General features: G+C 55.0%; 1 protein-coding gene across 3 annotated transcripts; it reads right to left on the bottom strand.

Moving 5' to 3' along the window:
• On the bottom strand, window positions 1–24,451 carry ITPRIP (inositol 1,4,5-trisphosphate receptor interacting protein). Of its 3 annotated transcripts, XM_061197499.1 has the most exons (3): window positions 24,250–24,451; window positions 16,638–16,700; window positions 1–3,812 (listed from the first exon to the last, which is right to left on the bottom strand). In XM_061197499.1, exon 3 carries the CDS (start codon window positions 3,797–3,799, stop codon window positions 2,129–2,131), a length of 1,671 nt encoding a protein of 556 aa, XP_061053482.1. In that variant the 5' UTR covers window positions 3,800–3,812; window positions 16,638–16,700; window positions 24,250–24,451; the 3' UTR covers window positions 1–2,128. The 3 variants fall into 3 exon arrangements, with proteins under 3 accessions (XP_061053482.1, XP_061053466.1, XP_061053490.1); XM_061197483.1 differs by lacking the exon at window positions 16,638–16,700; XM_061197507.1 differs by lacking the exons at window positions 16,638–16,700; window positions 24,250–24,451 and adding an exon at window positions 8,125–8,137.

Genomic DNA, 24,451 nt, shown 5'->3' with positions numbered 1-24,451 from the left:
TGCAAGAATTTAATTCTTCCTTTAACATAAATAAGGCGGCATGAAACACCAAGAGTCCCGCTGCTGTCTGCTTCAGAAGCAGCTTTGGTGCATAAAAGATCCCCATTTCCCCGCTGAGTTGTTGTCTCTGTATAAACAAGAGGCCAGAAGGTAATTTTTCAGTGAATTTTCTCCTGGAAGCAAAGGGGAAGCCGAGGGAGATTCAGGCTTGGTCTTGGCTTCTGGAGGCTGGTTCTTGGTTGCTGGGGTCTCCTCAAAGCACATCAGATGAGGATGAGGATGGGAAAGGAAAGGCATGGGTGACAATAAATAAGGAAATTCCCCCAAACTGGAAATGGGGCTTTGGGGTTACTGTTGGAGACCATGTGGGCCTGGGGAGGGGCAGACCCAGGTGCTGCTCAGTCTAACCCCGGCTCACATGGAAGGAAGCTTCCTACAGCTTCCTATGGGCTTCGATGCCCCATAACAGCTGAGCCTCCTACTGTGAATTAACCCTGTCAGGCAAACTGTCCGTCTCCTAGAACACTCCGAGGCTAGGTGAGAGCACTCCTGGGGTAGAGACAGGATCCTTTCTTCAGTTCATGGTGAGCCCGACACCCCTGAGGAATTGGGTACGTGTCTGGGACGGCCAGCTTCAACCATGGAAGGGGAGTGCTGGGGAAGGAGCACTCATTCTTGCTTCCCCTTGGCCCTCTGCAAAGGTTACCGAAGCAATGCCACGAGAGGAGCCCCCAAAGGGCAAGTGAAGCCATAATTGGAGGAGGGAGTGGCTTCCCAGCCCCTCTGAACCAGGCCTGGAGACCGAGGCCAGCTCTGACCGCAGGCTCTGGTGCCTTCCCAGGGACCACAGCCCAGCAGTGCCAAGGTGGCCTCTCTGAGGTCTGAGGGCTGTGCTTGTAGTCTGTCCTTACATGTCCCAGTCAGCCAAGCCTCTGTCAGGCTCTTAGGGTGTTGGTCATCTGTGTGGCCAGGAAGGCCCATCCAGAAGGGAGGGTTCTGTGCAGTGAGGGAGCCCCACTGGAATGAACAGCCAAGGGGATTTTGGGGCCTGCATGTGGAGCTGGGTTTCCACAGCAATCTTGTTTCCAGGCACGCCCTGCTCTAGGATTGGAACCCTGAGGAAAACTCAGGGCTACAGCATCCCTCACCTCTCAGCTCTACGACCTTCTCTGAACTAGGCATCAGAGGCCAGACTGCAAACCAGACCCCAGCACCCCAGGTACCAGGCTCTGCCCTTTGCCCCAGTGACCCTGTGCTCCTCCTTCTCTCTCATCGTCTATCTTCAGTGCCCCCCACCTGCCAACATACTGGTGGCCAGAGAGACCAGCTGTGGAGAGAACAACGAGGGTGAGGGGCCCACATACCATGCTTGTACCCAGCATGGTATGTGGCACCCACAGGGTTCAGGACATAGCATCCTGGGAGAAGGGGCAGAGAAAAGGGGGTGCACCCTGAGTGAGATGTGTAGCTGAAACAACGGCCAGCTTAAACCTCTGTCTGCCACCAAGTACCCACTTCTGTGTAACAGACATTAGCCACCTGGGGCCTTGAATCTCTCTAGGTCTTTTCTCCAAATAGTATAAAAATGGCAGCCACAGTGGGGACCCCTACTGTGCAGGCTGTGGATGGAACACTGCAAATTCCCACACTGGTGCCCACTGCTTGGTTGCAGATGCCTGGGGTCAAGGGTTACTGGAAACCAGGGTGCAAGGTCTTAACACGGGTCCCTGTTAGCATTCCTGTAGATCTTTTGTTGATATTCAAGTAAAGACTGGACCTGGGATGTAAAAAGAATCACACCCAAATCGATGTTTGCATTGTCTGTAACTCAGCGTCCATAGAGTTCTGTCATCACCTTGGCCATTGGTGGTGATCCAAAAGTAAGCTGCAAAGGATCAGTCCCCAAACCCAGACAACAGCTTCACCAGCAAGCCCCAATGGCATGAAAGCAAACCAGCTTTGGCTTGGAATTCTGTTTCCTCTGTGCTATAGGGTCTGGCTCCCCCGGCAGGCTGAGCCACGGCGCCCTACAAAGCCTGTCATTTTCCCAGGACAGGGCCTGCACATGCCCCCAAGTGTGTGGACATGTAGGATGCCTTGTGTCCTGGCCCTCTGGGTCGTGGATGCTCTACAAGATGACAGCTTTTGAGGGCAGGCTGCCATGGTCTGAGGGAATATGGAGGGAGTACTCGCTAATGAGCGCTGGGGCATTCTTGAGCATCTCATAGAAGGAGTCCACTGTCTTCCGGTAGAGACTTCGCTGCAGGATGAAGGGCCGGAAGAGGTTGAGAGGCTCAGCCCTGCGTACGGCCTCAGGGAGCCCCATGGCCTCGGGCACCTTGCAATTGCCGATGAAAAAGTGATGGAGCTTCTTCTCCAGCAGGCTCTTCTCCAGGAAGCAGAGCAGCTCGTGCAGACGAGCATCGAGCTGCTCAGCCTTCCAGGCGGCTGGCCGCCGGGCGAGCAGGAGGTGCAGCAGGGCGGTCTTCAGGTGGTAGTTGCTGAGCCGGCTGGGGCCCGTCAGGCGGCTCTGTTTGGAGAGCAGGAAGGAGGCAATCTGCAAGCAGCTGAGGTGGCAGGCGCCCTCGGGCAGCGCCTTCGAGGTCATCCTAAGGAAGTGGCGCTCATAGACAGCGAAGGACAGGAGCCAATCTGTGCTGGATGGCGGGGTCCCCCCACAGGGCTCCCTGGTAAGATGGGAGACCAAGTACAGGTCAGAGTCATCATACTGGATCACAGGAATCAGGTTGAAGGGCATGAACTTCCCCGAGCGGAACCTGATCTTGAGGGACCCCGGAGTGTCCAGCTGGCCAAAGGCCAGGTCGAACTCGTACTTGTGGTTGATGCGGTGCCAGGCTCTGGTGAGGGCCGTCTGGAACCACTTCAGGACCCGCATCGTGTCCAGGTATGGGGAGTCTCCGACGCACAGCGGGTCTTCCGCCTCACTGCCTGGCCGCACCACGTTGTTCTTGCCGTGGAGGAGACACAGCATGTCTTCCCCGAGTTTGGTCTTGCCGCAGATACAGCCCAGCGTGTCCTCGTCGGCCCGGACCACCTTGATCTGGCCGTAGCCCTGGCGATCCAAGGGCACCGAGCGGCTGGAGCACCAGAGCTCTGGGTGGAAGCGGTACGGCTCCGGGGGCATGAAGGGCACAAAGAGGTCGCACAGCAGCGGCTTGTTCACCTGCCAGTTCTCGTACATGCTGTCCACGCCGATGAAGTCCTCCACCTCCATGTCCGTGTCCCGGCTGCACAGGCTCCTCAGGGCTTCCAGCAAATCATCCACGAAGCCTTCCACAAACTCCCGGGTGCGGGAGGCGTCGGCCGGGGCCCCCCGGATGCAGCGTTCGTAAAAGTGGTCGAGCGTGGCCTTGTTGGGCAGGGTGAGACCCCGGAGGGGGGCGCCCTCCAGGCCGGGCAGCTCGTCCTCGTCGGCGCCCAGGCACTCGGGCGAGGGCGCGTCCTGGTGGTCCTGCCGCCACACCTCGATCACCAGGAAGAGGATCATGCAGAGGGTGCTCCACAGGTCCCAGGCGGCGCGGCTCTCGTTCTGCTGCTGGCCCTCCTCCGCCACGCGCTCCAGCGCCTCCTTCTCGGCCTCCTTCTCGGCCGCCAGCCGCGCCACCTCCTCCTCCAGGCGCAGCTGCTCCAGCTGCAGCTTCTCCTGGTGCGCCTGCATCTGGCGGATGATCTCCTCCTCGTTCTCGGGGACCGTGGCGTTCTCTCGCGGGAAGAGCAGCGGGTGATTGATGATGGCCGTCACCACCACCAGGCACACCCGGAAGAGCCCCAGCGCCATGGCTGCAGCTTTCCTGGGAACAGAGAGAGAGAGGCCGACGGTCACACCGGGCTTCCCTCGGTGCCGCTTCTTCCCTTGTGGTTCCCTCCCACCGACCTCCGCCCCGCCGAGCTGGTGGACGCCTTACGGTTCTTCCCCATCCCCACGCCCAGCCTAGCCTCGGGAACAAGAACCCCGAAGTCCCACAGCAGCGATCCTGGCTACACAACCACAGCGGTGGACCTGTTTCGGTCTGCCCAGACAGCCCTCTTTCTGGTAGCAGCACCCCACTTTCCCTGGGAACCAAACCTTTTCTACTCCCAGTCCTTATGGTCTGGGTGGGGATGAACCCACCCCCTGCTTAAGGGGTGAGCATGTAACCCAGGCCCAAGGCTATTTCATGCTCCTCCTCACCAGCCACGGTGGTTGTTTCAGGGTGAGCTTATGACCCTATGCTGGCTACTGGGAGATAGAGGTAGGATTTGTTGGGACCAGTGGGGAGAAAGACTCACCCTGTTGCCTAGGGTTGCCGAGGGAACAGGAGAGGGGATGAGAAAGATGCCAGCATGGAGGAGAGCATATGCCCTGGACCCAGCTGTGCCTGAAGCCATCACCTCTGGACTTTGTAGTCATATAAATCAATACATTCTCTCTCTTTTTTTTTTTTTTATTTTGGTGGCACCACGTGGCTTGTGGGATCTCGGTTCCCCGACCAGGGATTGAACCTGAGCCGTGGCAGTGAAAGCCCACCAGGCCACCAGAGAACTCCCGATACATTCCCTTTTTATTTAAGTCAGTTTGAGTTGTTTTCCAACACTTGAAACCAAAATAGTCCTGTATAAGACATCCCCTCCTCCCCCCCGAGTGAATGCCTTCTAGTGAATGCTTGTTTCCTCAGTACAGTATAGCCTAGTGGTTAAGAACAGGAGGGTTGGGTTCCAAAGCCAGCCCTGTCACTCACTGGGTAGCTGTGTGACCTTGGGCATGTTAACTCACCCCTCTGAGCCCCAGTTTCCTTACTGTACAAAAGGAAAGCCAGAGCACCCAGAGGGTCATCGTGTTGATGGATGCGTTGATCCATGCAAACTGCCTACACAGCACAGTGAATGGTGCACAGCATACGTTCATTGAACAGTAACTGAAGCAGTCTTGAGCTCTTATCTTTCCCCACTGTAAACCTCTCCTTCTGATCTGGAAGGCTCCACCCCAAATTCAGACATTGATCTCCTGGCTACTCCTGGGTCTTTCCCCAGAACAGTCTAGGAGACAACCAGAGTGACTGAATCATTGGCTTTCCTCTCACGAGTCATCTGAACTTTAAAGCTGACTTCTTAATTGTGAAAGGAGACACACCATTCCTCCAGGATAAATGGCTTTTTAGCTCTCAGGTGACTTTTGGGGAAGGACTAACCTCTTACAACACAGTACTTGATATGCAGACTGCAGCTTCAGCATCTTCTGGGAGTTGGTTAGAAGTGCAGAATCTCGGGACTTCCCTGGTGGCACAGTGGTTAAGAATCCACCTGCCAATGCAGGGGACACGGGTTCAAGCCCTGGTCCGGGAAGATCCCACATGCCGCGGAGCAACTAAGACCGTGCGCCACAACTACTGGGCCTGCGCTCTAGGGTCTGTGTGCCACAACTACTGAAGCCCGTGTGCCTAGAGCCCGTGCTCCGCAACAAGAGAAGCCACCGCAATGAGAAGCCCGCTCACTGCCACAAAGAGTAGCCCCTGCTCGCCACAACTAGAGAAAGCCAGCGCGCAGCAACAAAGACCCAACGCAGCCAAAATAGATAGATAAATAAATAAAATAAATTTATTAAAAAAAAAAAAGTGCAGAATCTCTGCCCCACCCCAGACCTATTGAACCGGAATCTGCATTTTAATACCATCCACATTAAAGTCTGAGAAGCAGACTCACATGGTAAGTCTTATATTATACCCTCTTCTCCCTGGCTGGAATCTTGGGAAGTAACAATTGGCCTTTTCCACATTTGCCCCACTTGCTTCCTGCCGGGGACCTCAGCTAGGAGAGCAAATGGCCAAAGGAGGTCATTGTTGGAGAACCAAGAGCCCCCCCCCCGCACCTCCCCAATACATGCCAATACACCCCATTCCCTGACCTTGAATTCGCACCCTGAAAGCCATCTGTTCTGGTTCTTACCCTAATGGTGCCAAGAGGCAGGTATCTGTCATTAGGTAAGAGCACCTCTGCGGGTTCTACCCAGCAGTGCCAGGATGTATTGGTTTGGCCAGAAAGTTTGTTCAGGTTTTTCCAATGTTACGGAAAAACCCGAACGAACTCTCTGGCCAACCCAATAGATGGCCTGAGTTGCCACACTTGGGCAAAGCTTGCTGCTCAGACGTGATTCCACCTTGTCAGTAGGAACCAAAAGGCTGGGCAGGGAGGAGGGAGGTCCAGCAGCAGCAGAGTTCAGTGTGCAGACACATTCAGGCCTCAGAGGTGAACTCTGAAGCACTTATGTATTTCTACTTGAGGAGGAAATGGAGGACAGGAGAAAGTGGAGGAAGTCTCAGAGTGGAAGGGAGGTAGGGTGAGGAAAAAGAACGGGGGCAGCCAGCCAGCTTCTCTTCCCCAAGACAAGAAGCAGCTTGCTGGATAATTGCAGAAACAGGTCAGCCCCGGATTCTACGTTAGAAACATCAGTGGAAAGTTTGGCCAGGGTGGTCCAAGATAAAACTGTAAGGCCGGCTGATAAACGGGGATCAGAGTTTTAGGATAAAGGTGTGGAGTACTAATAGTAGAATACTAGGCAGCAGCCAGTTAGGAGATAATTTGGGGGTTTTGAGGCCCTTCCGGGCCTCTGTACTGTAGGCAGCCACATTTGGGCACAGCAGGCCCTGACAAGTCACAGCAAAAGTCTTTGGCAGCACCTGATTCCAGAGGTCAGTTTCCACGCCAACTCAGGGTAGGATGCTACCAGCTGGGGAGGGGTGCCATCACCAAGTCCTGTGACTGGGAAGTCCTCCTCCTCCCCAACAGCTTCCACAGGGCTACCTGTATATGTCCTCATGTCTGCTGGAAGATGATGGGCTGTACTGGGGCAGGCAAGTTTCAAAACTCCTAATCAACTGGAGCAATTGACACAGTGCATGAGGGGCTAAGAGGATGGACTCTGGAGGAGACAGACCGACTTAGCACCCAGCATGTGTACCTACTGGATATGTGACCTTGGACAAATCACTCAACTTCTCAGAACCTCAGTCTCGTCATCTGTAAAATGGGAATAATTATACCTGCTGTTGTAAAGGAGATAATGCATAGAAAGCACTCAGCAAAATGCTTGCCCCTGAGCAAGTTTTCTTATAAAAGGGTAGCTATGATGGGATGGGAATAGCAGATGAACTTGCCTGCAGGGGTTTGCGATGCAGCGGGCCACACAGATGCCCCTACAAGGGACTCGGGCAGGAAGCAGGCAGCCACAGGAACACTGGCAACAGCAGGGTTACAAACAAGACTCAACAGGAGCACAAGGGAAACAGGAAGGAGCCCAGGCTGTAGAAGCAGACAGGCCCAGGTTTGAACCGTGACTGCTCCTTGCTGAGGGGTCTTGGGTGAGTCACTTGGCTTTCCTGGGCCTCCACTGCTGTACCTGTGGGATGGCGCTCACAGCAGGCCCTCCTTCATAGGAAGGGGAGGTTAAGCGAGACCATCCATCTCAGGTGCTGAGCACAGTGCCCGGCATAGGGTCAGCACCTTACAATACCAGCTCCTTCCCCCTTGGCCTCCATGGGCCTATTTTCTCAACTGTCAAGCACACCAGCCCTGCCCAACTCCCATGGGCATGGAGGAACACATGCTCAAAAGTGCTCTGAAAGCACAAAATATTCCCCTGGGATTGCTGTTCCTTGGCACGCCACTCCTTCCACCCTGCCCCCAAGCAAATGGGGAGAAGCCTTTGGAGCCTTGGATCCTCCTGGAGGTGGAGTTCTCTCTGACTCACTCCCAGCTTAAACCACCACCACCCTCCCATGGATGGGATGGGATCCCAGCTGTCATTTTGCTCCTGGTACCCTCCGTGCAGGCTGGCTCTGCCTGCAGCACCGAAGTGATGGTGAACAGGGTGGTGGCTGCTCAGTGCCCACGAGGTGGGGCTGGGTTAGAAGCCTCCACTACTTCCCCTCCCCAAACCAAGTCACAAGAACACTGCCCTAGGGGCTGCGGGGGTCAGAAGAATGAGGGGAGAGAATCTGGATGTTTGGACTTTTGGAGACCACAGGGACAGGACAGTAGCTGAGAGCCTCTCACAAAACCGTGGATACATGCATGCACGCGTACACACACACACGCGCGCGCACACACACACACACACACACTACTCACCAAAGGGCCCCTTTCCCCCAATTTCAAGTATGTCCACCTCTGGCTTGGCCCAAAGCTCTCACCTCTACAAGGCTGCCCCATACATGTAGTCTGAGACATCCAGTTGGGTTTGGCTTTGAAAATAAACCTGGGCCACTTGGAGGGCTTTTGTTGGTCTGCTTGCCCGGAAGCAGGCAGGAAACCTGCTGAGTTCCTCTCCACCCCTGCCCCAGCCCACAGAGTGTAGCGGCCCATGCAAGTCACGGCTAAACTTAGCCTGGCAAAGGGCCAAGGTCACGAGGGCAGCAGGGGCTGGGGCAAAGGGCTGCAGGTGGTGGGCCCAGACTGATGGGTTACTCAGGCCCTTACTCTGAGCTTGGCCGGAAGCCCCAGACCCTGGGGGAGAAATCCAAGATGGCCCCTCCCTTCCGTGGGTCCCTCATTCCCACGGCCCCCAGACCCCTATAGCACACCCACCACAGCTTAATCCAATAAATGCCACTGAGAGCTGGCTAACAGTGGGACTTCTCTGGCAGTCCAGTGGTTAAGACCCTGTGCTCTCAATGCAGAGGGCACACATTCCATCCCTGGTCAGGGAACTAAAATCCCACATGCCACGCAGCGTGGCCGGAAAAAAAAAAAAAAAAAGAGTTGGCTAATAGTGATACACTAACATTTGTCAAGCCCTCACTAGGATGTGCCGGGCACTGCACACAGCGAGCCCTGTAACCTTCTAGGTGGTGGGTGTCACTCCTGTTTCACAGGTGGGTTAACCGTAGCCCAGGAGAAGTAATTTTCTAGCCCCACAACTAGAAAAGGCAAAGCTGGGCTGAGAAAGCCTGCTGACTGCCTCCGCCAAAGCCCAAGTTCTTTCCACTGTGTTATGTTTACAGAGCACCTACAGTGTGCAAGGAACATGCCGGGTGCTACAGGGCCCACAAAGATGAGTGTGCCATGATCCTCAGTAGTAGAAACACCACAATCCACGTGGGAGGCAGGCGGCCACCAAGTGCCCTCACAGGACAGGATGAGCAATAGGCTACAACATCGCAGAGAGGGTTTCATTGCCGTTCTTTTGGGGGCCCCTCCTTGTCTGTAGACCTTCCCTGTACCCATCTGCTTGGCTCCATGTCCACCATGCCCCTTCCTTCCAGACAATTCTTACAACAAACTGAGAATAGCAGGAGCCTGTGTCCAGCCCCACAACGTGTTCATCAACACCCCTCTTCCCTGTCACCCACCAGCCCCCTCCCAGGGCTGGCTGACCGTGGCCTCAGCAGCGGGGGCACCTTTCCCAGCAGCCCGGCAGCCCCCCTGGGACAGTGGTTCTCCAAATGTGTTCGCGGTTCAGCATCACCAATATCACATGGGAACTTGTTAGACGAGCAAATTTTCAGGTGCTATCCCAGACCTGCTGATCAGAAATTCCAGGGGCGGGGCCAGCACCTCCAAGTGGTTCTAATGCCCACTCCAGCTTGCGAACCACCCCTTCCCAAACCAGGCAGGCCTCCAGGGAGGAGGAGGGTGGGGCTCCAGTGACACTGCAGCCCAGATCCTGGAGCTCGCCAAGGGTTTGCCCCATGCCCAGCCTGTCAGATGCAATTAGCTCTGCTAATTACCACAGCAAAAGTAGCTCAGGCCCTGGCGTCATCTTCAGAGCCGAAAGGAGAGCTGATGTGTCCTTACGAAATGGAATAAGGAGGTGGGCTGATGGCAGGGGAGGGCACTTGTAGCCCAGGCCCCGTTGGGTGACTTGAGTCCCTTTCCCATTGCTTAGGTTCTGGGCCTCCTGAGAAAGAAGAGGCTAAGGGAGACCCAAACCGTTGATAAGTTTGGGCTGAACCCCTCCTGTGTGCTTGGCCTTGTGCTGGAGTTTCACAGTCCTGGCTAATGACATACATGTTGTTTGGGGAAAATAAATCCAAAAATTTAAGAAAGTCAGAGTTTAGAGTGGTACTAATCTAAGCCCCATTTTACCGAGGCATAATGAGGAGACACACTTGACTGAGAGGTGGGTGAAAGTGGAAGTGGTCCAGGCAGGCTGGACATCACCCTGTGGACCCTCACAGACAGGAGAGGATTAGTGGAAGGTGGTGATGTTTTCATAACAGCTGATAGGAAGCTAATTACTCTGAGTGTGTTTTGATATTTAATTTTCAGAACACCAGTTAGGTAGTTGCAACACCCCTACCTTGTGAAGAGACTGATGGTCAGGGAGGTTCACTGGGTGGCCCCTGAGATTCCCTGGATGGCAGTATGGGACGGAGTCTGCCCTCTCTCTCTGCTCCACCGCCATCCCCTAGGGGCTGATGGGAAACTGAGTGAGCCCTGCCACCTCCCTGGCATCACTGCCAGTGGCGACCACCAAAATCATCAGGTTGACTGTCCCCCAAGTTTCCCAGGCCTTGGAGAAACAGGACTGTAAGAAAAGAGAGATAGAGGGGACTTCCTGGCGGTCCAGGGGTTAAGACTCTGCGCTTCCAACGCAGGGGGCGTGGTTTCGATCCCTGGGTGGGGAACTAAGATCCCACATGCCACACAGACAAAAAAAAAAAAAAAAAGAAAGAAAAGAAAAAAGAAAAGAGAGGTTGAATGCAGAGCACAGAGTTTGACCCTGAGTCTTGGCTTGGAGTGTGGGCGCCAGGAGCAGTCCGCCTGAGCGCTGTGAGGCGCTCCTCCTGTGGTCCCGCCTGTCTCATCCCCGATTCCACGCTTCTCTCTGGCAGAGCCCAGGCCGCGTGCTGGAGTCTGACCAGCTTTCCTGCTGTTCAATAGCACCTGCCGTTCAGGGCCAGCTCAGGGACCCCTCCTCCAGGGAACCTGCCCTTCTCCAAACTCCTGCGGGTCAGGCCGCCTTCCTGCTGTTTACCGCGCTGGTTTACCCATGGGTCCCTGCCTTCCCGCCTACGGTGCCAGCAAGGGCCTCCTCCAGGCGCCAGGCATGAGGCTGGACACCTGCAGGCGCCCAGTGTGTCAGTGGGAGTTGGCTTATCCCATACTTGGGAGGAGACGGCTGGCTGTGCGAGTGATGGGTCTCCACACACTCCTTCCTCGTCGCCTCAGGGCCCAGGGGACAGACTGACTCAACACAGACAGTTCCAGAAGGGCAGCTCTGCAGCCACTGCCTGCCACCCTTACAGGATGGGGCTTCCCTGCTGGAGAGGAGGAAGGCCCAGCAGGGGCAAGGCCAGAGAGCCACTCTCTTCATCTGCATCCCACACAGTGATGGGGGAGGCGGTTTAGGGGGGAGAGGAGGGGGGCTGAACAGCACTGTGGGTGGGGGTGGGAGCGGGACGCTGGCAGGCCTCAGGCGTGGGCAGAGAGGGAGGGGCGTGCAAGGAAAGGAAGTGAGGAAAGAGGAAGGAAGAGGACCAACAAAAATTAATTGAGCAAGTAGGTAGAAAGGGTGCGGTTCTGGGCCCCCAGGGCCTCCTCTTCTCAGTGTCTTTGCAGTGACCGCCTCCATCACCTCCCACCCCTCCCACTGGGCAGGACCTCTGTCTTGGCCTCCAGCCTGTGTCACCTTGCTGGGACCTGCCACCCTCAGGGCCACTGGGCCCCTTCCCTTATCTCCTTTCCCCTTCCTGGGGGCAGGAGTGGCGGTGGGAGACATGCCTGGAGTAGGGACGTGGAGAGGGGACACTCCCCCACCACAGACGAGCTTGGCTGCCGATGCCAGACCACTGGGTCGCACAGCACTTCTCTAGGGGGAGCTACCGTACTGCGGTTCTATGCACCCAAAATGGCATAATCTTTTTTGTTTCCCCCAAGAGAAGCCAGAAATCTGGATTTTATCAAAATCCCAATTTTACAATGTCTTCTACTCTTTCAAAAATTCTTTAAAACCCATGTGAGCCAAATAAAATATGTCAGTGGGCCACCCAGAGTCTGCTGCCCCTCACACGCCTCCTCTCCCTGCCCACTGCTGCCCCCCACTCCCCACCAAGCATCCCTCAAGGCGGCCAGTGACCCCGGGGCTCTCCTCACTCTTCCCCCTTGTACCACCACCTGCTAGCACCTCTGCATCCAGGATTCCCCAAAATACCCCCCTGGCTCAACTTTTCACCCCAAGTCCAGGGCTGACTCTATCCCAGTGTCTCCCAGTCGGCCCTAGCAGCCACCCTCAGAATAACCCTAACCAGCTTGTGCTAGGGGCTTATACGTGCCTTCCCCGCAGCCTCTCTAGGGACTAGAAGGAAAGAGAGAGACCGTGTGGCCTAATGGGTGTGCACTCAGCAGCACTCAGATTACAGACCAAGGCCTGTGGTCCGCAGGACTGAGAGCTGAACCCCCGCCAGCCCTCCCTAACCCGGGGAAACCCCAAGGGTCAAGACTGGGCCCTGATGGAGGTTGGGGAGCAGGGCAGAATGAGGGGGAGAGCAGAGACCCCGCCCCCATGCCAGAGAGGTGGACCTACTGATGGGCCCGTGGGAAAGTGCACACTGCGAGGAGAGTGGCCTTTCCACTGACGTGAGCTCTGCTGTCACCACACGTGGCCACACTGGCCAGACTCACAGAGGATGCCCAGTCACACCTGCCAAAGTGTGAAGTTTCCTCGAGGCCCACTCTCGGAAGAGGGAGGCGTTTCCAAAAAGTCACCAGGATGCCAAACCCATCCTCTGGACTGGGGTCATGCAGCCAGCCAGCCCAGGTGCAGGAAGGACAGTGGGCCGGACTCCAGCCACGTGGGTGGGAGAGCCCACATCCTTCCTGTTTCCGCTCCTCTATCATAGCCCATGCATGTCCCTTGGTGGGCAAGGGATGGAAAAGGCAGGGAAGCCATCAATCTCCCAGGAAGGACAGGGCATCCTTCCTCCAAGCCATGCTGCCTGACTTCCCCACAGCAGAGGCCCTGACCCACAGGGAGTCATGGAAAATCACAGCATCTTAGGACAGACAGACAGACTGCGGCCTGGGGTCTCAGAGGCTAAGGGATGACAAGGAGGCCTGCAGGTCACAGAGATAAGGAAAGGCTCCCCTGGCAGCCCTGAGTCGGGGCCCACACCTCCCCACTCTCATCCATATTCCCCAGGGCTCCTCCGGCAGTCACTGCAGTGGGTCGAATGGCAGCCCTCAAAAAGACAAGTCCATGTGCTAATACCTGGACCCTGTGACTTTATTTGGAAGAAGAATCTTTACGGATGTAGTTAAATGAAGGCTCTTGAGATGAGACAGTTCTGGATTACCCTAAATTCAATGACAAGTGTCCTTATAAAGAGACAGAAAAGGAGAAAACAGACAAAGAGGAGAAGGTGGTGGAAGACAGAGGCAGAGGTTGGAGTGATACTCCACAGCCCAGGAAGGTCTGGAGCCACAGGAAGCTGGGAGAGGCAAGAGAGGATTCTTCCTTAGAGCATTTGGAGGGAGTGTGGTCCTTCGAGTACCCTGATTTCAGAGTTTTTGCCTCCCAAGCTATGAGATAGTAGATTCCTGTTGTTTTAAGCCACCGCGTTTGTGGTCTTTGGTTATGGCAGCCCCAGGAGGCCAATGCAGTCTCAAAGCACAATGCACCCCCCTCCCCTCCCAGTTTGGCCACTGACATTCCCATTTCTGCTGGGCACCTCCAATCTCCCCAGCTGCCGCAGCCATCACTGTGCACCAAAACCTGGGGCTTCCACACCAATGGGACTCTCCCTTCTGGCCCGGCGTGGTCCTTTGGAATCAGCTCCTCTAAGCTCTCCCTAATTCCCAGACACCTCAGGTAGCCCTGGCCCTGGAGGTCTCCCTGCCCCACTTCAGGGAGTTCTTGTGTCCATGAGACACAGGTCTGAGCTTTAGTTCAGTCTGATGTTCAGGGCCTGGTCTCAACCAGCCTCAGGGGACCTCTCGGGTCCCTTCCCTCCTGCCCGGGCCGCTTCAGGTTATCTACTGTCCTCTGAACACCTCCTAGACTTACTTTCCCACCATTCCCTGCAATGTCCATGCCTAACCCTACCCAATGGTCCTCACGGCCAGCCCCTTTCAGAAACCGCTTCCAAGATTCTTCCAGATCCCTCCCTCCCCCAACTTCTGAGACAAATCCTTCTTTCTTGAAAGGGATAGAAGAACAAGGGGAGGGAGATGGCCTATTTATTAAGCCCCTCCGAGTGCAGGCTGGTGTCTGGTGCCTTGTGTAGGTGGTGTCTCCATAGATGCGCCCCTAGCAGGGACCCAACAAACACTTGCTCCTCAAGCCTCTATTCTTAGCTCATTTCACCTGTGCAGCAGCCCCATTTCCCAGGCAGGAGCCCAAGGCGATGAGAGGTTGAGCAATTGCTCAAGGTCACACATGTAGGAAGAGAGCAGAGGAGCCAGACACCATGCCAGGCCCAAGGCTCCAGACCCTGCTGTCTCCCGGTGGACCCCAAGCTACTCTTTCATCACAGCGAGCTGCTTGCCTGAGATCTGGTCTTATCCCACTGCCTTCCTTGGTTGGGCTCCTCTTGGGTCAAGGTGGGCCTGTTTGCCTTGACACTCTGCAGAGAGCCTGGCAGAGACCAAATGCAGGGCTGCCTGCTTAGTGTGCTAAGGACGGGGCGGGCGACCTTGGGGGCCCACCAGCTCACACATTGCACATGGGAGACACCCGCTTTCTAAAGATGGCCTCTATAAACGCCTCCATTCTTAGGAAGGATGCATTTCCTACAGCAAGCGTGCACCCAAGGGCCTCCCTTGACCCCCAATTCCCTCATCAGGTTTCTAGACCTGAAATCACAGGGTGCGTTTTAATAACAGGAGCTCAGGGCTAACCATTTCCCACAGCGAAGCAGCCCTCATGACTGTCAGACGCTGGCTTGGCTTGAACTAGTGTGTCTCATGAGATCCCCTCTGCCCATGGGCCCCATCTCACTCACAAGAGCGGCTGCCCAGAGGGAACAGGAACGCCCACCTCAGGGCAGCCAGGCCAGGGCTCCCAAACTTGTCCGCTGTCTCTCCCTTCACCCTGTGTTTTCTACACCCCAGGCCTCCAAGCACAGCAGCAAATACTCAGGACAAACCCCACTTTTGCCATGGGGCAGGGAGGGCAGTCTGCAGCAGGGGGCGCGGGAAGCCGGCTCCAGCCGCCGGCAAACACACAGGCTTAGGGGAGGGGACTTGAGGGGGTGGAGCAGGAAGCAGAGAGTAAACACGAAGGACAACAAAGGGAAGACAAGGCCCTCGCTCGGCCACCCGCTCCCCTGTCTCAGAGCTGGGATGGATGGGATCAAATAGCCTGTCAGTGCCCAGCAGCCCCCTCCCCTGTGAGCCCTGGCCTCCCCGGCATAGGCGTGGGGGGATGGGCCCCGGTAGCTTTTCTGTGGCCACAGACGGTCAGGTCCCCCACTCCCTCCCTCCCCACCCAGCGCCTCTTACTCCTGTTACTCACGTTCTGGCTTAGAGGGATGCTGGCCCCCACACGGTGAAGTCCCAGGCCGCGTTCCCACCCTGGTCCCTGAGGCTTGGGTGTACCTGACACAATGCCTGGGCCCCAGCTGGGCTGGGAGAGGGGGAGAGAGATGGGGAAGAATGGAAGTGCTCTGGGCCTCCTGCACACACACACACACACACACACACACACACACGCACACGCGCACACACACACACACGAGTCATGCTCTGTGACTGCAAAGATCTAAAGACCCCTTTCATCTTAATAAAGGGGAACAGCAAGAGACACAAAGGCAAGAGGGAGGCCAACACAGCTGTAAAAAACTTAAGAGTTGTGTTTGGCCTCTTGGCTGTGCTCTCTGCTGCAGGGACCTGGGCTGAAAACAGAGCAGCCAGTCTGCCTGTCCTCCCTCACCAGGGCTGCCTCAGTCGTCAGAGCAAACCCGTCCTCCTCCACCAGGGGAAGCTGGGGGCCTAGGCTGTAAGGCCAGGAACTGTTAGAAAAACGACCCCCAGAATCATCTGTGAACACAGTCACCCTCCCTGTGAATTACACAGAACAACGATCCACAACCACATGGTTTTCCAGCCACAGGGATGGAGTGATGATGCGGTTGGGAGGATGCCCACGCTCTGTCCTGGCTTCTGCTCGAGGCTGCACACGGCACACAGTAGGTGTCCCAGAACCAACACACAGCTCAGGCTGGTGTAGGGTGCAAGCAGCCACTGACACTGCTGAGTTCACCTGGACATGTTGCACTCCCGTCCCAAGGCCGCCCAGAAAGAAATAGCTCAAAGCTCTTCAGTTCAGAAGCGCTTAACGCTTTGTAGAGGCTTAGCAGCAAAGGGGCCAAACTCTGGAATCAGAGGCCCGGCTTTGAATCCTGGTTCTCCCACTTGCTGTGACAATAGCACCTACTTCATGGCATGGCAGTCACATGGTCGTGCTCTGTAAAGGACATTGTGATTGGCAATGGTATTGGTGACAAGGCCAAGTCTCCGTTTTGATTTGTTAAATCCTGCTGGGTGCATCTTAGGGTCGACTCCTCTGGGCAGAGGGGGGTGGCCTGTATCCCTGCAGCAACTCCAGAAGCCTGGGGACAGGGTGAAGTTGTCTCCTCTACCTCCCCGTTTTCTTCTAAAGGCCCCCAGGGGCTGCCACAGAGGGAGAGCAGGAAGTCTGGCACCTGGGAAGTTCACAGCTCCCTCCTGCCCATCTGGCAGCGACACTGAAAGCTCCTCCATTGCACCTAGAAGGAGAAACCGGTGTTGGTCTCTGATGCCTGGCATTAAAGGTGCAGGCGCTCCATGGATGCTTGCTGAATGAATGAATGAATGAATGAAGTCAGGACTGGGAAAAGAACCTCACTGCCTTTACTCCCAGGAGCAGGAATTTGAGATGGGAATGGAGTAGGGCATCCTGGATGAAGTAACTTCTAAGTTTTTTTCCTGGGAGGCACCCTGCCGTTAGAAAAGCAAAGCAAAGCACTAACAGTGGTAAGCGACTCAGGAAATGTGAGCAAAAACCCAGGCACACCCCTGGAGACAGACCACAGCCACTTTAGGTCTGGACAGCCTTCAGCTAATTGCAGGCTGACTGATTCACCACCAGCGCTGACCACGATAATGACCCAGGAATGAACTCTGACACAAGTTATCTGACCCCCAGCTGCGTCTCTCCTTGACACCCACCTCCTCGCTTGAGAGCCTTCTAGAAATGGATGATAAATGGCGGATGACAGGGTTTGATGCAAATCAGGTAAGAGAAGAAGCAGAGGAGCAACCCTTGGTAGAGTGACGAGCAGCTCCCCCTTTCTGGAGAATACCAGACGAGCCGCATGGCCCTGACACCCAGGGGAGGGTTTAGTAAATAGCAACCAATGCACTACATTTATTGAGATTTAAACATTGTGCAAAATGCTTTACATTGCTATATCATCCTCACAATAAACCTCTGAAGGAGTCACTATCCTCATAAGGAAACTGAGGCACAGAGAGGGGAGGCCATCCGTTCAACATCACAGAGACAGGATTTGAACCCAGGACTGCCCAACTTTCAAGCCTCCAATCTTCCCATGACACCATGTTGCTCAGTGACCTGTGAAACATCAGTCATGCACCTGTGGGCTTTCCTTCCCTGCACTGTTTAGGGAAAAGCAGGTGACAATTTAGGTGAAATATGGGCATGAAGCAGGGAGTCAGACTTAATGAACCTATGATGTTCCTTCCACCCAGAGATTCTGGGAGTTTGGCCTGGGATATCGGAGATGGCTTTTCCTGGGGAAGCCTCCTCTGCAGTGGATTAGGAAAAAGGAGTGAGGTCTCTTCTAACCCTGGGTGGTGGGTTTGGGGGTGAGGCATCAGGAGGAAGAGGCATGGATGCATGGGAGCCTCCGGGGCAGCACACGGAGGTGGGGCCCAGGCATCCCCACTCTCTTCCCCTCCAGCCCAGGCATGCCTGCCTCCTCAGTGACTCTGAAACAAAGTCTCACTAAACAAAGGACCTTTTCATAAACTCCAGGCAGGTCCCCTGACTGCTACTAAGAAGGCTATTGAAACAGGCTCCCAGGAGAACAGTTTGTTATGAGCACGTGGCTTTGCACCAACCAGCAGGGCCAAAATGATGACAATGCCCTCCCTTTGGTTTGATGCAGGTTGGTAGGAGGCTCTCCTGCATCTGCTGCAGGGAAATAACCTGGAGGGAGAAAGTCCAGGAGAGCTTCAAGCGGAGCCCCTCCTCCTGGGCAGCAGAGTGCCTCACTGTGTTATTCACCTGTAAGTGAGCCACTTAAACGTTGTGGGCTTTGAATTTTTTTCTTGGGACGTCCATCAGAGGGTCTCAAAGTGCTCTGAATATGACCTGGTACTGGCCATTACTGTCCCCATTAAACAGACAGGGAAACTGAGCCCTGTCTGTCAATATCACAGAGCAGGAGGGGACCTGGGGTTGGTGGTCTGCCTGTTGTCTTCTCACCTTTGACACTCAGACTTTGTGGGATTCTGTCCTTAGGCAGGACACTGTGAACATGGCTGTCCTCTCTAACACGACTCACCAAATCTCTGGTACATCTCAAACACCTTCAAATTCCGGCATAAACTGCTGGGGAGGAAGGGATTCCACAGGTCTCATTTAGCCCACCTAGAATTCCACAGGGAATGCCAGAGCTGGGTGAGAGGTGAACTCTGAGACCTTGCTTCTATTTCCAGCTGGTACCTACTCCTGGGGCAGTGGATTCCGGACATTCCTCCTCTGTGCGCATTTGATCTGAAAGCTCTGTGAGGCCACAGGAGGCCCAGCAAGGGCCCTGGCACATCGTAGGTGCACAATAAGTACATACTCGCTCCATCAATGAATGAAGGTTCTCTCTTAAGTCAGCCCCCACAGGAAGGACATGGGCAGCCTTGTTTCTCACTTTCCTTTGGGGGAGGGGAGGGGTCGGTGAAGAAGGGAAAGCCACTTTTCTGATCTCCCCATCACTGCTCTGGCCTGCTCTTGCCCTACCCCCTTCATGGATTGATTCAGGCGGTAGAAGGGAGACCCAGAGCCATGGAAGCCACCAGAAGCCCCTTAGGAGTCATGCATTTTGCTCCCAGTTGCAGTTCAGAGAACTAAACAAGATAGCATGCTGACAGCTGTGCTCTGCTCCCTCGGGGCAAATCCAAGGCCCGAGGACCTTCCGCCAACTGGCTCATAGCCCAGACCTGTGACCTGCAGCCCCGCCCTCTTCCCCTGGCCCATCCTCTAAGAAACACACCTGTGGATGTAATGCCTTCTGAGCTCCTTCCCGTCAATGTGTCTTACAGTTGGGTGGTTCCTGTTCCCCCGGTCTGACTTAAGGTGGAGGTGTTGCCTTGGGCAACAGTGATGTCACCTGTGAGGTACTTCCATTCCGCTGATGTCATGGGGTAGGCCACGTGGATGGAGGGGGCTGTGCTTTCTACAGGAAAACGTCACAGGTCCCAAACTGCTCAGGAGGATCCTATACACCTCTTGGGCACAACCAAATGATCCTCTTCTTGTCCCAGAAAACGTTCTCACCCTTCTCTCCCCTCTGGATGCCTGTTTAGGCCATGCCTCAAACCTGACTTTCCCTCTCCAAGTGTCAGTCAAAAGGTTGGGATGGGCAGCTTTATCCTCAGCTCTGAACGAACCCCACGCAAGGGCACCAATGATCTCCTTCTCACTATCTGGGATAATCTGGGTCCCTGTGGCCTTGCCCTTTGCCCAGACCTCAGAGGAGGGAGCAGTGGCAGTAATGGGGGAAGTGAGGGTCCCAATCTGGCAGAGAATGCAGATCCTCCATTGACCTCTACTGTCTTTAAGAGCTCATACTAGCCAGATACTGGTCTGCACCAGGCACTGTGCTCAGTGTTTCATAAGCAGGCCCTATGAGGGGTTATCCACATTTTACCGATGACAGAGCTGAGGCTTGGAGTAGTCAACGCACTTGCCCAGCTACTGAGAACGCCCAACTCCTGAGCAGTGGAGCCAGGACTGAACCCAAGCCTTCCCTACTCCAAAGCCCATGTGAGTCATACCTCCTTGGCTCTGCGGCACCTGGAGGCTATGGCTTTCTAAAGATGAGCCATGAGTGGGCCTGGACAGAGACCAAGGAGAGCCCTTTAAATCCAAAGAGGCCAGCTGGGCAGGCCAGGTGGCTAAGGCAGCCAAAGCAAGCACTTAGGACTGCTTCACCATGCCCATGCTCACACAGGAGCTGCAGTAAGTGGCCAGTCCTGGGCCTTCCACTTCCTTGAGCATCCGTGTTGACTAGGGACCATGTTTCTTTGTTCTGCTTGACTTCTTGTTGACCCATCCAGGTCACCTGACCACCCCCTTGATTTGCGTGCAGCATTTACCCCTGTGGCCTGAACCTACAACCCTGAAATCTTATAGTAGTTATTTAACTTATGCAAATGCAACTCAATGTAGTCGGGAGCTAATGCTTAGAAAGCACTAAATGAAATAAGTAAATAAAATAAAAACTGCTAAATTATGAAAGAGGACAGGGAGAAATCCTACCGGTACACTGCCTTTGAGGGACTGGCCAAGGAGATACACATAGCATACAGGAGTGCTAGTCTACCTGGCAGGTATCTCTCCACTGGTGAGGGGCCACAGAAGTGAACAGAGCCCATGCTATTGGACCATCACTCCCCCTGCCCTCTCCCTCCCCTGATCTGAATCCAGCTTTGCCAAGCAGAAGCTGCCTTCTGATCTTTGGTTTCCCATGTGCCTTGCCCAGGACGCAAGAAGCAGGTATCATTCAGGCTGCACGATAGTCACAAAGTCTCCTTGCAAGTTAATACACTAGCAATTTTATTTGTACACTCACTTTGGGGAGCTCTCTTGAGATGACTCAGTAGCCCAAGTCCAAACCGTTCTGAAAATTGTGGAGATGGGGTTTCTAGAGGGCACAGCTAAGAGCCAGATTCTGGGACAGGTGACATGATGCAAGTAAACACCACCCTTCTGAGAAATCAGCTAGGCACCAGCCGACCCTTTCCAGGAGACATCGTGACTTTCCCATTAGCTGAGAAGCCTATTTTGTTTAAAATACTGTCTACAGACAGTACGTAGTAAAACGCTCTGTTGCACCTAATTAAGTGCTGAAATGTATAGTGTGAAAAATAAATGACCACATATATGGAGCTGTGAAATGGAGTTTTGGAAAGTCTTCCTGGACGAGCTTGGGAAGGGCGTTTGCACGTGAACAGCACTGGACAGGGATGGGGCCTGTGGGGCTTGGAAGTGTCAGGACAGCATGTTCAGATACTTCTCCCATCGTCCACTCCGGCAGGCGTTCTCTGCTTAGGTCAGGGGCCCTGAGTGGTGTCTTTCCTCTGCACCACGCCCAGGCAGCACTTACGCACCACCCTCATGCCAGGCCCCAAACTGGATTTGCGACCTCACACTGCCTAGCGATTAAGAAGGAAAGCCATCTGAGGCTTGGGCCAGGCCACCTCATCAGCCCCCGAGGCCAGGCCTGCCTATTTCTTTCCTTTCTTTTGGCTGCCGGGTGAGTTTTACGTCTTTTTCCATCTGAGCTGAGAGCAGGTATTACTTCCTTTGACAAAGAAAAAGAGCAACCGCCCTTCTCTCTTTTTCTGAATACTTTACTCCTCTGTGCCTTAGTTTCCTTGACTATAAAATGGGGGTACCAATACCTATGTCACTGGGCTACTGAGAAGATTAAATGAGTTAATACAGACAAAGTGGTTTTGGGGAAAAAAAAAGCCTGGCAAATGTTAAGCCCTCACTAATTGTTGGTTATCAGGGCTGCTGTGTACAGTTGTATGGGTGGTACACTGCTCAAGAACACCCGGCTGCGGGGTGGTGAGGATGAATCCAGCTCGCATGCTGCTTGCCCAGCTATGTGCCTTGGCTCTGTCCACCCAGATGAGGCCCCTTTTTCTAAATGGCACCAGGGTGCCATCCTTTTGCCAAGAGGAAGCACCTTATTCTAATTCATGCAAAGGATGGAAGAGGCCTGCAGCAGCCTTGGAGGTTATTATTATCAGCTCTCGGCACTCTCATGGCTATGTCCCCCTCCGCAGCAAGATGAGATTAGCCCCAGCCCCAAGTACGGTTCTGCTCCTCAGGTGCCCAGCATACCTGGAGCACTTGCCCCTCCCTTAGGACGCTCGTGAGGTAAAGCCTTCCCCAGGATCCCCCAGGGGCTGCCCTCCTATTGAGGGGACTCTGCACTCCAAACATGGAGCCACAGTGTCTTGACTCTGAAGGGACCTTCTCCTTCGTAATTGTTGATGGCCACCTGTCTGCTGACAGTGATGGCAGCGCTTTACCTACTGAAGAGCTCTAGTTGTCGGCAAGTTCCCCCTTACTTCTAAGTAAGTAAGATCTGTCTCCTGCTTCTCCCACCCAGTGAGTCTCTGAGGCCAGAAAGAGCAAGTCTCCTCTTCTCAAGTGACAATGTTGGAGATTCCTGAAGGCCAGAGCCAAGTCCCCCTAGGCTTCTCAAACCTGGGGGAAATATTGCCAGTTCATTCCCTTCTCCCTCACAAGAAGCCCCTTCCAGACCCTCCATGGCATTCCATCCTCTCTCCTGCGGACAAGTGGGAACAGGGCTGTGCACCCAGACCCCCTCCCAGATGTGCACCCTCTCCCTCAGACAGAATCCCCCATCTTCTTTCTCTTTATTGACCCCAGGGGGTCCAAGAAGGAAAAAATACAAAACCAGGTTCCTCCCAGATGATACCTTCTCAGGTGGACAATCTTGCCAGAGGTCTCTACCAGAAGTTCCTCCCCTTTCTTGCCCTCAGATAAAAAGTTCACCCACACACCCTTGTCTTTGTTTCCCTCATGGGCGCTGCAGGAGCCAGAAGGCGTTCTTGGTAAGGTGACAACTTCTGGGCTGATGGCATGAGGATAAAAGTTCAGATCCTTGCCACCCGAAAGCTGGAGCTTGAAACTGCTGCATCTTTGAAAATTACGGAGCTAGAGGATGGCACTTGAACAAAAGCCTTCCCGTTGGAGAGTCGGTCTAACCACTTTATGGTTACCCACAGTGGAAACTATGAGGGCAGGATGGCCAGGAGCAGCAGCACGCAGCGAACTAGCAAACAATGAAAGCCACTTAGGCACGCAGGCTGCGATGAGGATTCAGAAGCACAGCCTATTACGTTATTAATAAGAGGTGAACGGCAGCCATTCTACCTGTCTACCAGGCCATTTTCCAGGCTGATTTGGACCTGTGACTGCACCCAGCACAGATTTGCTTTACCTGGCAGCCTCTCCGGGGTAGAACTGGTTTGTAAAAGGGAAGGGCCCTGGGTCAAATCCAAAAGAGGAACAAAGGAAAAAAGAACAGGACTCTGAAACCGATTTAGATCCAAAAGCATAGGGTCCAGGGTCCACCAGTGGCTGGTACTCTTCTAGTTTGTTTGTTTTTTTTTTGGGGGGGGGGAGGGAGGGGTGGTTCTCAAACCAGTCAGAGGAGCAAAAGGCAAAGCGTGGTCCCTGAGAGGTTCAGTAAAATATTTTCCCTTCCTGGGAGGCAGCAGTTTTGTTTTTAAAGAGAAAGAGCATTCTGAATGGGAAGAAGCCCAGCCCTGGGGCGTCTGAGTCCCTCCAACCCAGCAACCAGGAAGTTGGAAACTCTGGGAAGGGGTCTGGGATGCTATCAGAGGTCAGGTGGCAGACTAGCTGCAGCCCCAAGAGAAAGTTCCGCACGGCGTGGGGTCTCCTCCACTAATAGGCCCGAAAGAGGAAGCGGCGGGGGCTTTAATCGGCCCCAGCAACCTCATAGCTTCACTACCTTAAACCGAGAAAAAAACAAGCTTCACACCTACTCCCTCCTTCCAGGAAGGGAAAGAAGGAGGGAAGGGAGCGAAGGAGCAGGACGACTCGACCACTCTTTCAGCTCTAGCACTCTGCTCGCAAGGTCGAAAGTAACGGATCTTCGGGGCGGTAGAAACAGCAACTTGGTCCCGCTTCCGGCACCGCGGCTCGGTCCGCGCAGAGGAGGAGCTGCCAGCCGCGCGGGGCTGCAGTGAAGCGCCCACTGGGGTCTCCGCGGCCCGGGAGAGGCCCGAGCGGAGAGGCTGGGACGCAGGACCCCGCGCGGCGCGAGGAGGCAGAGGACAGCACCCCCGCTTTTGCTCGGGCGCCGTAACCGGGTTCCCCAAGTCAGCCCAGACCCGGGAGGGCCGGGCGGGCACCCCGCTCCAATCCTCCTCCATCTCCGGCGCAGCTCCGCCTGGTCCCTCTTCTTCCTTCCAGCACTCGAGATGCCCGGGGAGGACGCAGAGCCTCGCGGCCGCGGGCCCGATACTTACGTTCAGCTTTGGTCCCCGCTCCCCGGCTCTGGAGAGACCGCGCGAGCACCGGCTGCGCTCGCGGGTCCCGGGAGCCCCGAATCCGCTGTCTGGCGGCGGCTGCGGCTGAGCGTCCGGCCCGGCAATTAGAGGGACGGGGACGGCGATACCCCGGCCGGCTCCCGCCTTCTGGCCCCCATCAACAGGCTCTAAAGGGCTTCAG

This window comes from Eubalaena glacialis, chromosome 1 (genome assembly GCF_028564815.1).
Source record: "Eubalaena glacialis isolate mEubGla1 chromosome 1, mEubGla1.1.hap2.+ XY, whole genome shotgun sequence".
Lineage (NCBI taxonomy): Eukaryota > Metazoa > Chordata > Mammalia > Artiodactyla > Balaenidae > Eubalaena > Eubalaena glacialis.
This window is presented reverse-complemented; position numbering and strand designations above follow the sequence as displayed.

What these genes read in the sequence shown, in the direction of transcription:
- ITPRIP (XM_061197499.1), bottom strand. Translation starts at nt 3,799, where the DNA reads ATGGCGCTGGGGCTCTTCCGGGTGTGCCTGGTGGTGGTGACGGCCATC.